Source organism: Neolamprologus brichardi, chromosome 7 (assembly GCF_056152115.1).
Source record: "Neolamprologus brichardi isolate AB-2024 chromosome 7, ASM5615211v1, whole genome shotgun sequence".
NCBI lineage: Eukaryota > Metazoa > Chordata > Actinopteri > Cichliformes > Cichlidae > Neolamprologus > Neolamprologus brichardi.
This window is the reverse complement of record NC_142110.1, coordinates 5012501-5028637: the sequence shown is the minus strand read 5'-3', so window position 1 is coordinate 5028637 and position 16137 is coordinate 5012501. Positions and strand designations below refer to the sequence as shown.

The following is a 16137-nucleotide window of genomic DNA, read 5'->3' as shown; positions in this document are numbered from 1 at the left end:
TAAAGTATCCTCAATTAATTTACTTAATTTAATCTTGTTTTGTGATCAGATCTTTATTTCTTCTTACATCTCTACAGGCGCTCGTTTTACACACTCGAACAATTTTAGCGATTTGATTTTTTTTTATAAATTATTTTTCTTTAACTATATCTTCTAACAATTCAACAAAAAAAACGAGGACACTATAAAAGAAACAAACTAAAGGTTAAGCAAAAGCATATTAAATTTGAAAAGCTGTCTGTGCCCCGTTCATGAAGTCTGACTAAGTCACTGTGTTATCTGTGCCATGTCTGCTTGTCTCTGTGTATCTAGCAGCAGGTATATTTGTAGTTTAGCCCGTCTCCCACATGCACACAGTGTTAGACTGTCTGTCTGTTAGTGTATTGTAAGTGTCGTGTCCTGCTCTTGTGGTCAGTAGTTGCCTCCTGAAGGATCAGCTATGTGGACACTTTACATTCCTCAGGTTTTGTTATGTCTGCCCTGCTGCCTCCCACAGACCGCTACACCTGCACTCACATTTATTTTATCTGCTCATTCACTGGCCTTTCCAACTCAGAGATCATCTCTGGTCCCTGTGGTTATTTTGCCATTTCTGTCTCAACATCTCGTCTCCTGTCAGCCCTCGAAAAGCCGCCCGTGGCTCATTCATCTATCTCTAAGGTGCCTGCTGACCTCCCGTTTGACCTTTTGTTAACCATGTGTCCAAGCCAGCCGCTTACAATTCAGTTATCTGGGTCAGCTCCCACGGAAATGTTTGCCCAGCAGCAGGACTGACGGGGGATCAGTGTCAGCAACAGGCAATGTGGCCCGATCAGGAAATTAAAACTCAGAGTCACGGGATCCGCTGTAGCCAAAAATGTAAACATAATATCTGGGTTGTTCATAAGATTGACGTATCACTTTCAGTCATACAGTGATACTCTGATTAGAGGGCTGGGTTTTTCCTCGATGAGGAAACCAAGCAGGTGATTTTTCATGAGCCAATTGTCACTTGTGTTGTTTTATCTTCCTGCTTGTTCGTTTCTGTTCTACCGCATTCGATTCAAAATCCTGCTGCTTACCTTCCGAATTATTAACAATATAGCGCCAAGCTACCTCATTGAGCTACTTAGATCATACACCCCTACTAGAGCATTAAGATCATCTTCCCAGTCGCTCTTGGTACTGCCGAGATCTCGGCTGAAGACTAGAGGTGACCGCGCGTTTGCCTTGGCTGCCCCCGATTTATGAAATAACCTCCCCATCACTATACACTTATTTAGCCTCGCCTTTTCTACCAGTTAACGCTTGCTTCATAGTTAGCTTAACGCTTATTCTTAATTACTTTTAATTCATTTTTTTATTTTTTTGACTGTTTTATCCTCTACACTCAGCCTTCTTTTATGCTTTTATATGCAATTCCTTTGCCTTCGTGTGTTTTAATGCCATTCAACCTGCTAGCACGTTTTGGTACCTTACCACAGCCCTCATCCTTCCCTGTTACTTCATCTTACCCTCTTGCATGTTAAGCACTTTGGTACACCACTGGTTTTTAAATGTGCTATATAAATAAAGTTTGTTGTTGTTGTTCTAGCAAACACTTTTGTCTGAGCTAATGCTGCTGCTGCTACATGAGCCACACACATTCTTTCAGCAGCATTCATTATGATTATTAAAGCTCTGATCACTGCTGTGTAATCACATCCTGTTCTCCGTTCATATGTCTTAATGTTGTTGTAATAACAGGGATTGTGACATTTCCTCTGTGTTACTCTCTTTCTAGAATATACTACTGGTATGACGAGAAGGGGAAGAAGACGAAGTGCACTGCTCCACAATATGTAGACTTTGTAATGAGTCTTTGTCAGAAACTGGTCACAGATGAGGAAATCTTTCCTACAAAATATGGTGAGTGCGGGCCAGAGCAGCTCTGAAGCGTTAAAGCACTTTACTTCCCCCTGCTGGTGCAGATGTGGAAGTGTAGGGTACCATAAATCCGCAGCAGTCCATTGAGTAACGGCAGGAAGAAATTGTAGATTGCAATCAAAAGGCTGTGAGTCTTCTTAATTTATTATGTAAGCAATGAATATTATCAGCACTTTTTAAATAACTCACTTTTTTATGTATTAATTTATGCAAGTTTCAAAATGTTTACACATTCACAAACAGCGGGACAGAGGAACACAGACAATAAAGACAATAACAACAAAAAAAATCAAAAACAAAACACAGGAACAAACAAACAAACAAAAACAGCAACAAACCCCACAACAGGGTACACGGCCAGCACTTATTAAGAACAGCAGAGAGAAAAAAAAGCAACTGGTATACATGTCAAACAACTCACAATCCAGTGAGTCGAATCCACAAGATCAAACCCAAAGATCGCTAGGAGGAGCCGATAACAATTATGCAATAACAGTTATGGGCAACAGCTCAGAATGAAAGCAGTTAAAACAACGTGGTCAGGACCCAGGGCGTGAACTGTCCTCCTTAATGTGGTAAATAACTCACTTTTAATGCAAACCTGCAGCAGTGCTGCATCTTTAGTTTTGCATTCACACCAAGTTCTAATATTTTATTCAGGGACTGGCAACACGAGCCAGTTCATAACACTGCCAAAAGCTCAGTCATTTAGTTATTATTGTTTTTGTCTTTTTCTCGCTTCAGGCAAAGAGTTCCCCAACTCCTTTGAGTCCTTGGTAAAGAAGATCTGCCGGTACCTGTTCCACGTGCTGGCTCACCTCTACTGGGCGCACTTTAAAGAGACGGTAGCTCTGGAACTGCAGGGCCACTTGAACACTCTGTATGCACATTTCATCGTTTTCGTAAGGGAATTCAACCTGGTCGACCCCAAGGAGACCTGTATCATGGACGACCTGTCCGAAATCCTCTGCACCCCTGCCCCGCTGCCAGCACTAACCCCGGCCCCCTCCGCCACAGCACCCTCCCCTTCTTCACAAAACCACGTGACGGAGAGATGAGCGGGGGGGCGGTGGTGAAACGGCAGCCGCGGGGGTGTTAGAAGATCAGATGGAGAAGGACGGACAGCCAGGCCCTGGTGCAAGCAGGACTTAAGAGACCTTCCACTACCCTTATATTCCGCTACAACTCCAACCAACCAGCCGGAAGGAGAGGGGGGGGAGGGGGGATTTTTCAAGGGGGAGGGTTGGGGTGGTGGGTAGGGGAGGGGTTTGTCACGCCAGCAGGAATTGGCGTGAGCGTTCCTCCAAGGGACAAATTCCTCCCACCTTCTCTGCAATTTAAACTAGGAACAAAAAGTATGTGTTTTATTTTTTTGGTTTTTATTTTCTTTTATTTTTTGTTGACTTTTTTATTTTTGGTTTGAGAGGGAGGTGCAGTGTGTTTGTCAGCACTTCACCTCCCTCTGTCCTCTGCCTAACATACAGTACAGGAAGGGGGGCTCTGCTTTGCTTCGACCTACTATTGTACAGTGTTGTTGATGTGTGGAGAAGAGGCGTCTCTGCTGACTTGTGGGCTTGTCCTTCCCCTTCGGCAGTGGGAGGCGGCCGACAGGCGCACGGCCACTACCCTGGCCAGTAGGGAGCCATGTTACTGCCTGACAGGGGCGATACTAGCCAATCACTGTTTTGGGTTGTTTATGTGGGGGATGATTAAAGCGCTTCCTACTCAGGACCTGAGAGAATACGTCACTGCTGCCAGAGAGACTCTACTCGTTTTCATTCTCTATCCCTTGTTCACCAGACTGCTCAGACAGATGTCGATTGTGTTTAACTACAATATAGTCAAATAATCACCAGGGGAACCCCTTAACAAAAATATCCCAGAGCTTACCTTTAGAGGGCAGCAAAGATGTGGAAGATGCCACAGAAACAGGGAGACGGAGAAGAGAATATAAAGATTGTATGAGAGATATTTAATCCTATTAGAGAATCGAGACTTTGAGACAGATTGGTGCCTGTATAAGGTGAATCAGAGCTGTTTGCTGGCGTCTCACACAGCAGCAGCCCCTTAACCCACCAACACCATCTCCACCCACTCACTCCAGCAGCACAGAAGGACAAAGACATGAGGTAATGTCTGCAGGCGCAGAGAGGGGGAGAGAGGGATGGAGTGAGAGGTGAGGGCAATGGTGTGACGCTGCTCTGCTGTTTAAACCAGTAATTCCAGTGCAAAATAAAAATCTATTTTATTTTTACCAGTCCCTTTAAATTTGCTTTTTTATATATATATCAGAGGAAAAATTACTTTGGAAATGATGACAGTATCATTACACATGTATAGAAAATGCACAGTCTGCTTGGACTTTACTGTACAAAGAATCACAAGCGGGTTCTGTCAGAAATAGCCTCTGTATGGAGGAGGATTCAATTTATAATTCTCCTTTTTTATTTATTTTAACTTTTTTTGCAGGGTTCCTCAGTTCTGGCTCTTGTTTTTATGTATTTTAATTATTAACTAAGTTAAAAGCAATTTAATATTTTAAGCTCTGCGGATTATAATCTAATAAAAGAGAGAAATGCCAGCTGTCTCTGTGTCTTTTGTTTGTTTTTGTTTTTTGTGGGAATTGAAGAAGCAGCCTGATGTGAGCATTTTAATGGAAAATCCACCAACTTCACACGGGAATTTTTGTTTCCACCTCACTCCTAAGATAAAATACTACTCAGCATGTGTTGACCCTTTTGTAATGGTGATCAAAGGTTCTTTAGTATGACCAGAAGCTTGTTAAAATGAATGGAAGATGGGAGGCAGGAAAAAGATGTCTCTTTTGGAGAGTGAAGAGCTCAGTTTTCTTCTGTTTGACCTCTGTGGAGACCTCGAGGGCAGTCTGGCTGCCTGTCTGTTTAGGGAGAAAATGCCAAAACCTTTGGTTCCTTATCTGGAGAGACTTTGTGGAAGGATGCATGTGAAACTTGAAAAGAGCTAACCGGCAGGAGGTCATACTTGAGCAGAGATGGGCAGTAATGCGTTACTGTAATCTGATTACTTTTTCAAGTAACGAGTAAAGAGATTACTATTGCAAAAAATGGTAATTAGATTACCTTTACTTTCCCGTAGGAACGCTGCGTTACTGCGTTACTAAAACCGTGATTTTTTTTTTTTTTTTTTTTTTTTTTTTTTTTTTTTTGCGAGAATGTCTCATGACAGTGACGTAAACAAGTGCGACATTCGTGACAACAGCTGTGTGCAGATCAACAATGGATCATATATCGAGTGCGGAGAGAGTATGAGCGTGCAGCGTTTAAAGCGTGGAAGTACTGACCTTACTTTGAGTTTGATTCCATAAAAAGTGACAAAAACATTAGTGTCCGCTGTGCGTGGGAAGAAAACTTCTTTTTACAGCGAAAAAAACCCTAAACTTCTAAACAAGCACCAAGTAGCTACGACGTAATGGGAAATTCACAGAGAAACTCGCGGATTCTTCCACTGACCGTTGCGGCACACCTGCACCAGGGTAAACCTCCGCCTAACCCCACTCCTGCTTTACAGGTGAAAATAGAGCAACAGGACCGCTAGTCTTTGATTTTATTTATTTTCTGCTGTGTTTCACTGGCATCTATTTGAAAGACTGAGTGTAAACACAAAAAATATTTTATTTTATGTGCTGGAATGTGCAGAAAATAGGTTTAAATATTAAACTAATTTCTTCCAGTCAGAGAATGTTGCATATAATTAAATTTTTGCTTGATGCATAAAGTTAAAAGATTAAAACTAATAAAACAAGTTTTAAAAAGAGACTTTTCCATTTGATTACATTTTGTATGATGGATTATGTAGAAAAAGTAGAATTGGGCTGAAAGATCTATCGCTTTATCACCTATTCAGGTTGTAAATCATGTTTTTAAAAAGTAACTAAGTAATTACTTTTGAAAATAAGTAAAGTAACGGGATTACTTTTTGGGGGGAAGTAATCAGTAATTAGTTACTGATTACTTTTTTCAAGTAACTTGACCAACACTGTACTTGAGTATAGCACAATCTCATCCATGATACTTCTGTAATAAATATATTTTATACTTTACATTTCGCCTTTTTTCTGCAAGTGGAAAATGCGATCTCATAAAATGTAAATGATTCTTTTGACTGTACTGTGGGAACTGTAAGGTTAGTTTGATCCAGCCTATAGAGTTGGGTTTGGGTATGATTGCTTCTTCAGCCCTGATCTTTGACTGTTTGTATTTTAATCTTTGTCACAGTAGCTGGCAGCTATGTAGCCATCGACAAGAGTAATGAGAAACTGTAGTGCAGATTTGTGGGTTTTTTTTTTAGTGTTACAGCCTACTGTGCTATAACTTATGCTGTGTAAAATCAGGGGATATACTAATGAGTTCTTCCGCCTTGCTTAATTGTGGGAGTGCCTCATTGTTCTAATTTCATTTCCGTCTTTTGACCCATTCACAACACCATTTCTAGCAGCGTTCTTTTATTTATTTAGGACACATGCAGTCACTTTTTTTGTTTAAATAAAAGGCAAGCTGATTCACTCTTGATACAACAGTCACTTTTAATCATCAGTGCATTCTATCTCATTTTCACACTGACCCTGAGTATAAACGCATGTTTTGCGCACGGGCTGCAGAGAATATATGCCGATTGTTGATTACAGGTAATCCCTGTCATATGTTATAAAATAAATATGATTATCTGAATCAATAACCACCAATCTTAGACTGTTAACTCTCATACAAAATGCTCGCAGACATGATTTGCACACTCTTAATCGTGAGCTTTCATGGTCTCCAGCCTGGACCTTCGAGCCGCCGCGGAGCCCCGGCGTCTTCTATCTGACGCCCGCAAGGTGACGCCCTCGGTCAGTTTAAACCGAGCGATGCCACCTGCCTCATCCAGTTTCTTAGCGCTGCAGCAAGGTGTTGGGACCTTCATAGTGTTGCCAAACTTGGAGTAGTCCACTGCGTACATGCCGTCCTCTTCGGACACTGTAGGCACAAAGCGCTGTCCCCACAGGATCTCCTCAGACACGTAGGACGTCCTGGCCTGGGTGGTGATACCGGTGGTCTCCACCACCCCCTCCAACACAACGATCACCTCTATGTCTTGGTGTAACAGATCTGAGGCTGAAAGCTCGTAAAGGGGGCTGTGCTTATCAATTATGTGACAGATGATGAGGGGAGATACCAGGAAGATGCCATTGGTACCCACTGGGTTATCCATGTGTATGTCGATTTGGTCTAGTGGCACCACCTCCCCCTCCTCCGTGGCGGTTCTCTTGACAACCTGCATTCGCACGGTGGCGCTGATGATCATGCTTTTCCTCAGATCCCCGATGCGAACCATAAAGCAGAGCTTGTTGTTTCGGACGGAGACAACAGCGTGTTTGCTGAAAATGAGCGTCTCCGCGCGCCTGTGGGCCTGAGCTGTTTTCATGAAGATGCAGCCAAGCATGATGGCGTTGATTACCAACCCGACGATGTTTTGCATGATCAGAATGATGATAGCGGAGACGCATTCCTCCGTGATCATCCGGCCCCCGAAGCCGATGGTCACTTGGACCTCTATAGAGAACAGAAACGCGGAGGAGAAGGAGTGAATATCCGTTACGCACGGGATAAAGTCGTCTCCGCTCTGGTCCAAGTCGCCGTGCGCAAACGCGACGAGCCACCAGATCATTCCAAAAAGGAGCCAGCTGCACAGAAACGACATGGTGAAAATGATGAGCGTGTGAAGCCATTTTAAATCCACGAGCGTGGTAAACACATCCTGCAAGAATCGGCCCTGCTCTCGGATGTTGGTATGCGCCACATTGCATGTGCCGTTCTTGGAGACGAACCGAGCCTTCCCCGCTTTCGCCTTGAACTTGGGCTGCAGAACATCCTCGGCCAAACGTGTAAGCAAGTAATCTTCAGGAATGAGTCCTTTCCTGGACAACATAGCGCTCCCATGCTACGTACCCACAGCCGTTTCGCTTTGAAGGTGCTGCCTGCTTGTGCTTGGATGAAAAAAAAAAAATTCTCCTCTCCCGGTGACTTCTCTTACCAGCCGGTACTCACCGGTGCGGTGTCAGCTTTTCGGCAGCTGTCAGGTGCACGAAGGGAAAACCTTGTAGTGCCCCGTTTTCTGGAGGTATGTGTGCTCCTCACGTTGCCTCCAGATCAGGCGCCTCACAACCGCCAAATCCCATGAGAAGATTCTTCTAACAGCTCCGCAGCTGACGCCGTCACTCACGAAATAGAGCGACCAGGAGTAGTTGTGCCACACCGCTTTGTTCCCATTGTGACCTCCATCTACCGCTGCGTTGGTACGCACTCACCGCTGCCCTGTGCGTAAAGGAAATCGAGTGAGATGTAAAATGTTCCTTCTATCGCCGCGTAATGGGCCTCTGAGCTGAGTTTTATCACATTTGGAAGAGGAGGCAGGCTCATGAGGCGCAGTTGGCTCTTTGCTGATGTCGCTACTTCGCTATAGCTTGGTAACGTGAGAAGGAGAGGCAGTCCCTCCCTCCCTCCACCAACACCACCAGAGTGGTGCCCTTCATTTCATTTTCAATGAGAATGCAGGAGAGACCATTACGCATTAAGAACTGTTCAGCCGTGTAGCCACAGGCAGCTTATTATCCGATCATATAATGGTCAGAGTTTTTGTAACTTAAACAACATTAGGCACTAGCAGGCAGTGGGCTGGTCAACCACAGAAACCAGAGCTTGTCTGTTTTGTTTTTCATCTCCGAGCCCATCCCAGCTTTATAAATTTCTATTGTGCATTTATTTGTCTGCTTAGCTCCAGGTCATTTTAAACTTACAATCCCGTGATGACTAATCAGTTTCAAACAGCAAGTTTAACACATGCCCAAAACACACCTTTAGTCTCACTGCACAAATAACTCTGGACACACACTTTAAGGATAAGTTATGTTTTTATTAACAAAGCATTAACATTCTTATGTACAAATATAATACAACATGATTAAAAAATAAAAGGAATATATTCCATGGGATCAATTGCACTTTGAATGTCTTCCTTTAATGCTTCCACGCTCTTCCTCCTCTTGTGCTACTTGTCCGCTTGCACAAAGGAGGCGAAGACACTGTCCTCCTTGTCCAGCAGAGCCTGCGGTCTGTCGTACTCAAGGATGATCCCCCGCTTCATCACGATCACCAGGTCGGCATTGAGAATGGTGTGGACGCGATGCTGCGCGACACAGCAGAAGAAAGTAATTACTGCAGTGAGCAGTCCAGCCGATGCTAGATCACTCGGACGGTTTAGAAACAAAGCTGCGATAGAAAAAGCTGCATGCACATCTTTATATTGGCTGGTAAATTAAGTGTGTGGTTGCATCCACTGTAAAAGTTCATCAGGTTTCTGGCTGTTTGCCTTTTTTCTTAAATATTTCATGAGAAATATCAAAAGTGAGCACCACACCTTTTATCATACTTCTTTTTATTACCTCTTTTATTTCTCTATAATGTAATTGCAATAACAAAGAATAAGACCAGAAACATGTCTTGATTTCCTCTTTCAATAACTAGCACCGTATTTGTAGCTTTTCAAGGTTAAAGCGTCAGCAGTCCTTGTGATAATGCCGAAGCTGTATGCATTACTGTAAATGGCAAGGGGGATATACTCACTGCTATGATAACTACTGTTCGATCAGCAAAAGCAGTCATCACCACTTTCTGCAGGATGTTCTCCTGTGGAGATGGAGGCAGGGGGGTTAGTTTAAGCAAACATGCTTTTATCTTCACTGGGATTCAGAGTTTGTGTAAAAACAAAAGGTGCTTTCGATAGTTAACGTCATCATTTCCTTGAGGGCAGTGCTGCGGCCTTATTGTAAGCTGGAACTGGCGCTCTTTGTGGCCAATCATACAAGAGAGGCTTTTAAGTACGGAGCAACCATTTCCTGAACGTCCCCTCAGGCTCTCGTGTGCTCAGTATTTTCCTTCTATTTCAGATTTTTCTCTTGGCACTTCATGCATGTTTTCTGCTACACTTTTTCTCCTTGCATGCAAAAAGCTTCAGTTAAAGGTTTACTCATGTACACTACATGTTACCTTTGCACATCTATTCACAAATCATCCAGTCTGTCAGCTTTTCCTTCATTTTCTTTGTTGCCCCCAGATGAAAATTACCGCGTGCACTTTGTGTCACCCCGGCTCTCCTCGTCTCCTTCACCTCCCCTTTCTCTGATTTTCTCATTTCTTTTCTCTCTCTTCACACCTGCTCTCCACTCTCTGCCTTAAAGATGCCCTTTGTTTAATTACACACTCACCGTTGCCATGTCTATGGATGCCGTGGCTTCGTCCATGATAAGGATACTGCTTTTCCTGACGAAGGCTCTGGCCAGACAGAACAGCTGTCTCTGACCCTGACTGAAGTTTTCTCCTCCTTCTGTCACGATGGCATCTGAAAACACAAACATACACTTCACTACGTTTCAATCATTTCCAGAATGTAGAAGCATTTTTTTTATTGTTGTTTTTTGCGACACACGACACTACAGAGGAACTACGAAGTTCAGTTATTTTCTTAAGTAAGAGTGTAAAGAGTAAGAGGGTAAAGTTAATTAGCCTTTAGGTTGTCTGTGAAGGTTCTCAGTCATCCAGGTCATCGTAGTCAAAGGAGCTTGCAAAGAAAAGCGTCTGGACTTCTTTAAGTTACTTGAAGACGTTTCACCTCTCATCCGAGAGGCTTCTTCAGTTCTAAGGTCAAATGGTGGAGAGTCCCAGATATAACCCTAGTGGGAGTGTCCCCCCACAGAGGGACAAAAGGACCCCTGATGATCCTCTAATCGCCTGAGCCAAGGTGTGAAACTGGGTGTGGGTCCCAATCAGCCAAAGTTTCAGGTGAGTTCATTGTGAAACCTGGCCCCACCTTATCATGCGAATTCCTGAGGTCAGATGGCCCAGGATGTGAGTGGGCGTTAAGGCGTCTGGCACAACACAGAAGAGCCACCTCCACAGGACAAGATTCAGCAGTCCATCTGCATCTTAAGGTCAAAGGTCACTCTTTCGAGGATGCCAATGTTCACATTTTGGACAGAGAGGACAGATGGTTTGAAAGAGGAGTGAAAGAAGCATCTATGTCCACTGTGAGCAACCATCTTTGAACAGAGGCGGTGGTTTACCACACCAACTCTCTGCCATCTATAATCCAGTTTTGAGATCCTTCCCAGACGCCTTAACGTCCACTCACATCCTGGGCCATCTGACCTCAGGAATTCGCATGATAAGGTGGGGCCAGGTTTCACAATGAACCCACCCGAAACTCTGGCTGATTGGGACCCACACCCAGTTCCACACCTTGGCTCAGGCGATTAGAGGATCATCAGGGGGTCCTTTTGTCCCTCTGTGGGGGGACACTCCCACTAGGGTTATATCTGGGACTCTCCACCATTTGACCTTAGAACTGAAGAAGCCTCTCGGATGAGAGGTGAAACGTCTTCAAGTAACTTAAAAGAAGTCCAGACACTTTTCTTTGCAAGCTCCTTTGACTAGCCTTTAGGTTCTGGATTGCAGATCAATAGGATATTGATTTCCCATTTTCTCCTCAGTGTTATAAATGATGACGGTTAAGTCATAAAAATGCTTGAAGAACCAAAGAGCTCTCTAGTGATTTAACCTAACACAGAATAAAAATCTACCATTAGGTCATTAATTAATTAATGAATTCACTGAATGTTGAGATTTTCTTTTTGTTTGTAACGTCATGTAAGTTTGACATTAATATACAGAAAGAAGAAACAACGAGAGGATCCGGCGCTCAGTTTATTCAACAGTAGGATGCGTGTCACTCTTCAAACAGAGGCTTCCAACAGGAATCAAACTAGTTACAAGGTGAATGTAAAGGGTTAGAAATAATGGGAGGGGTGAGCTGCATTATGCAGAGAAGTCACACTGAGAGGCATTGATTGTTGTTTTGCATTAAATATAATAATGGATTGGATTTATATAGCGCTTTTCAAGGCACCCAAAGCACTTTACAATGCCACTATTCATTCACTCACACATTCACACACTGGTGGAGGCAGCAGGCAACATCATCGCTTCAAGCATTCATCATTTATGCACGTTGGATTTTCTGACTTGACTTTCAGATCATATTTGATCTGGCCGCGAGTCTTCCTGCTGGCGGCAACTGTCTAGTGTCCTGTGTCAAAACCACGAGCAGAAGACTGTGCAGGATGGAGCAGCAGCACACAAAACAGCCACTGCAGCGAGTTAAAAATGAATGCTCATGTCATCTGATACAGCGGCTCGATCTTTGTGTGGCGACACTCGAGCAGCTGGTTGATGCGACGCCGACAGAGTGCATGTAACTTCGGAGAAAGAATTAATTTTTCTGTTTAATGTTCAGATCCGGGTGAGCACACTTTACTCTCTGTGTGATAAAGTTGACACACACATATGAACAAACACAGATGTCTCACCCAAGCCTCCTGGAAGTGATTTGACAACAAGTTTCAGCTGAGCTATCTCCAGCGCTTCCCACAGCATCTCATCAGTTGCTTTCATCTCTGGGTCCAGGTTGAACCTACAAACGCGCAAAAACAAGCTACATTTAGGGCTGCAACTTTCAGTTACTTCATGATTAAGGCATTTTTTTGAATGACAAATATTTGGATGATCTGTAAAGTGTCATAAAACAGTGAGAAATATCCTTCCTAATATCCCAAGTCACCCAAAATCCATAATAAATATTATATTTTTAGGGTCTGAAATCAGGATTTTTGCTTCAAAAAAGTCATTTTTATTCACAGTCTGTACATTTAAGCTTTAATATAATCCTCACCTCCGAGCCGTCACTGGGGCCATTTTCATTATGATCCATGTGAAGCAGCGTCTCTGATGACTGTGTAATGAATATTCCAGTAAATGGACTAAAGCAGCGGTCCCTGGACTGGTACCGGTCCGTGAGTCGTTTGGTACCGGGCCGCGAGAGTTGAGGCTCAGGTGTGAAATGTATAGTTTTCAGGGTTTTTATCTGTTTTCAGCGTTATTTTGTTATAGTTTTTATCGTTTACTTGGTTTTCCTGGGTCTTTTCACGTGTGTTATGAATAAATTTTCTTTTTTTCGGTACCGGTACTAGTTTTATTTTGTTGTATTTATCCGCAACACCTTAAAAGCCGGTCCATGAAAATATTGTCGGGCATAAACCGGTCCATGGCGCAAAAAAGGTTGGGGACCGCTGGACTAAAGCGTATGAGCTGGTCAACTCGAGCGACACATCCTTCTGTCATCACTAAACTGAGTCCATACATGAAACATGTAAAGGGACAAACACTGAAATATACTTTTACATCACTGGATAAAACTACAGTCTGAGACCATCGTGCAGCTTGTTTTTTCTCTGGGATGCTTTTACGGTCGGTGCTGCTGTCTAAAAATAAACCTCTTCACTGGAGTTTTCAGAGGACACTGCTCTTATCCACAATTAGCTCACCTCCAGTTTTGTGTCTTTGAAGACTCTCTACCATCTGCTCATTTTACTGGAACTCTTCTGCATTCCCCACCCCACCCACCCACCCATTTACTATAATGCAGAATCACTGATTCACTAGTCTTCTTCTTGACAGAGAAGTCTACTGTACCGGATGGTGCCACTGAACAGGATAGGGTCTTGGAGGATGATGGACAGCCGAGATCTGAGAGTCTGCAGAGGCAGCTTGGAGATGTCGATGTTATCAATCACAATCCTTCCTGTGTGACAGAAGTTTACAAAAACACCCCGATTTCACCAATTAAGACACTTTCCCTCTTTTTTTTCTACTATTTCAATTATTATTTTATCCCCTGTGGAGACACGAATCCCATTTGGATTACGTCAGGAAGGGCATCTGGTGTAAAATTCAAACGTGCAGATATACGTGTTACCCCTTGTGAATAAGCAAACAAACTTTTTTTTGTGCTGATGTGAAGCTGAAGTGATATTTTACCCTCAAACATGTCCACCATGCGGAAGAAGGCCAAGGAGAAAGAGGATTTACCGCTGCCGGTCCTGCCACAGATCCCCACCTGGGAAAAAAAGCAAAAACAGTCATCATAATTATCACCATTAATCTATCCATCCATTCTCTTAGCAGCTTATTGGTGTGGGAGGCATGTGGCTACAGTCTATCCTGCAAGAGCAGGCTACTCCCTGAACATGTCAAAGTCCATTAAAAGGCTCACCAGTGCTCAGTAAACTAAAATATGTATTTTCTGTATTATCTCTTTTCACAAGTAGAAGACTTAAATTGGTAAAATAAAAATAAAAATCACAAAAAATAAAGTACTGAGTGAATACATTAATATTTTATTAAATGCATCCAAAGTGGCATTAAAAATAAATGCAGACATTATTTCATTTATATTTAAATGTGATTTATTTATTTGACCTTGTATCATTTCTCCTGTTAATTAGCTTCCCGGTTTATTTATATCTCAGTAAGTATTTCTGCTGTGAGTCTGACGCTGATCAAAAACAGTCCATAAAACAGTTTGAATGACAGCTTCCTTATCTGACGGGGCACACGTGCAAACACCAACAATAAAAATAAATATATAAAAATAATATATATATATATATATATATATTAGGGGTGCAACGATACTCGTATCGATATTGAACCGTTCGATACAGTGCTTTCGGTTCGGTAAGCATATGTATGAACAATACAACATTTTTAATTTATTTTATCAACTTTCCTTCTGACGATGCTGTCTGTGTTGAGCGCTCAGTGGATCTGCGCTCGACAGTGCAGCCTAGGCGGAGTAGTCGAACACAGATTCACTGAGCGCAGGGCAAGCTAGCTAGACAGAAGTTAAGCTCGTTGCAACATGGCAAATTGAACCTCCCCCACCCTCATTCAGATCTGGCGTTTGGAACTATTTTGGTTTTCATGTGACGTATGACCCTGAAGGTAAGCGTGTCATGGACAAAAGTAAAACAGTATGTTGGATGTGCCAGCAATGCTCAATTGGTGGGAACTAGTGTGTTAGCGCAGTTAGCTCGTTAATGTGTTGACGTCTTCCAGCCCCACTCATGAGGCGATCCGCGGTAGCTCGTTAACGGAGATTTGCCGTGTTGTGACCTTAACGTCATTTCAGATTAACGCTGACAGCACTAGTGGGAACACAACCAATATGACTGCACATTTACTCCGACATCATCCTAGTGCAAAGACAAGTGGAAGCAGACAAAAACAAGCACGCATGCTACAAACTTTACCCGAGTCATTTAGACAGCCGTTAGCACATGATTCTCCTTATGGGGACCTGATATGTTTAATATGCTGCTGAGGATATAGCCCAGAAGAAGCGTATAGTATAGCTTTTATTTTGGAAAGAGACATTTCTCCATAATAAACTCTCTTTTCCAAAGATGAGTGATTCCTCAGTCAGATACAGGGCTCGCAAAATCGCTAGCCCGACGTCCTGGGGCTTTTTTCCAGTCGGGCTACCAAAATCTATCTCTGCCCTGCCCGTCGGCCTATCGTAGGAAGGAAAAATATATGTCAATGCTTTTGCATTCTTTCGGAAATGTAGCTGGGTAATTATGTCATTGGCATCGGCCACTGTCAATATGTGACATACTGAAATCGCGTTTGAATTTGCGCTTGTTTTTTGCTTTCACTTTGCAATCGCGTGAACTGTGTATAGAAAGCTACAGTACTGATTGGTGAGTGATGATAATTTGCGCACCAATTCCTCTGACATCGTCTTATCAATCGTTAGCTTACTATGCAAACATGACAAGTGAAATCTCCTGCAGCTTAAACATGTGAGAGGTTGATCGCGCAGAGAATCGCTGAGCGTTATGTTAGTGCGTGTGTAAAAGCAGCAGGATATATATTTTAGTTCTGCTGAGCCAAATAAGACAGGTCAGGGTGAAGAAGTGACAAAACGGAAAGGTTATGACAAATCAGACTATAAGGCAAAAACAAAGTGCAGCTTTATGGTTTCATGGACAAAAGAATTTCTGTGGCTGCAATATGACGAGCTAAATAACCAGGGCTGCACATAAGTGGTCTGCAGGTGCGCATTCGCTGTCAAAATAAAAACCCGCACAAGATAAGAAGTTGCAACGCGTGTTTGCGTACATAAGATTTTAAGGAAGAGGACAGACATTTGTTTAGAACTTTTAAAGATGTCGAAGAAGCTCCTTTAAACAATTACTGTGATGTTCCTCCACCTCCAAAGAAATGTCAGAAGGAGTCCGAACCACAAAAGAAGCGGGTATTC

General features: G+C 42.9%; 3 protein-coding genes across 8 annotated transcripts in view; 1 reads left to right on the top strand and 2 right to left on the bottom strand.

Annotated features, from left to right (window-relative positions):
- mob2a (MOB kinase activator 2a) overlaps positions 1-4486 on the top strand; it is a 61287-nt gene extending 56801 nt beyond the window's left edge. For all 4 annotated transcript variants that reach the window (XM_087842921.1, XM_087842919.1, XM_087842920.1 and 1 more), the window contains exons 4-5: positions 1763-1887; positions 2650-4486. In XM_087842921.1, the coding sequence (XP_087699047.1) occupies positions 1763-1887; positions 2650-2963 (439 nt within the window). In that variant the 3' untranslated portion in view covers positions 2964-4486. The remainder of the gene's footprint in view (positions 1-1762; positions 1888-2649) is intronic.
- Positions 4487-6448: 1962 nt separating this feature from the next.
- kcnj11 (potassium inwardly rectifying channel subfamily J member 11) lies at positions 6449-8389 on the bottom strand. Its single transcript, XM_006789670.3, has one exon. It carries the CDS (start codon positions 7849-7851, stop codon positions 6679-6681), a length of 1173 nt encoding a protein of 390 aa, XP_006789733.2. The 5' UTR covers positions 7852-8389; the 3' UTR covers positions 6449-6678.
- Positions 8390-8821: 432 nt separating this feature from the next.
- abcc8 (ATP binding cassette subfamily C member 8) overlaps positions 8822-16137 on the bottom strand; it is a 73753-nt gene continuing 66437 nt past the window's right edge. For all 3 annotated transcript variants that reach the window (XM_087842916.1, XM_087842915.1, XM_087842917.1), the window contains 6 exons: positions 13851-13929; positions 13506-13614; positions 12344-12447; positions 10187-10320; positions 9546-9608; positions 8822-9108 (listed from right to left, as the gene is read on the bottom strand). In XM_087842916.1, the coding sequence (XP_087699042.1) occupies positions 8971-9108; positions 9546-9608; positions 10187-10320; positions 12344-12447; positions 13506-13614; positions 13851-13929 (627 nt within the window). In that variant the 3' untranslated portion in view covers positions 8822-8970. The remainder of the gene's footprint in view (positions 9109-9545; positions 9609-10186; positions 10321-12343; positions 12448-13505; positions 13615-13850; positions 13930-16137) is intronic.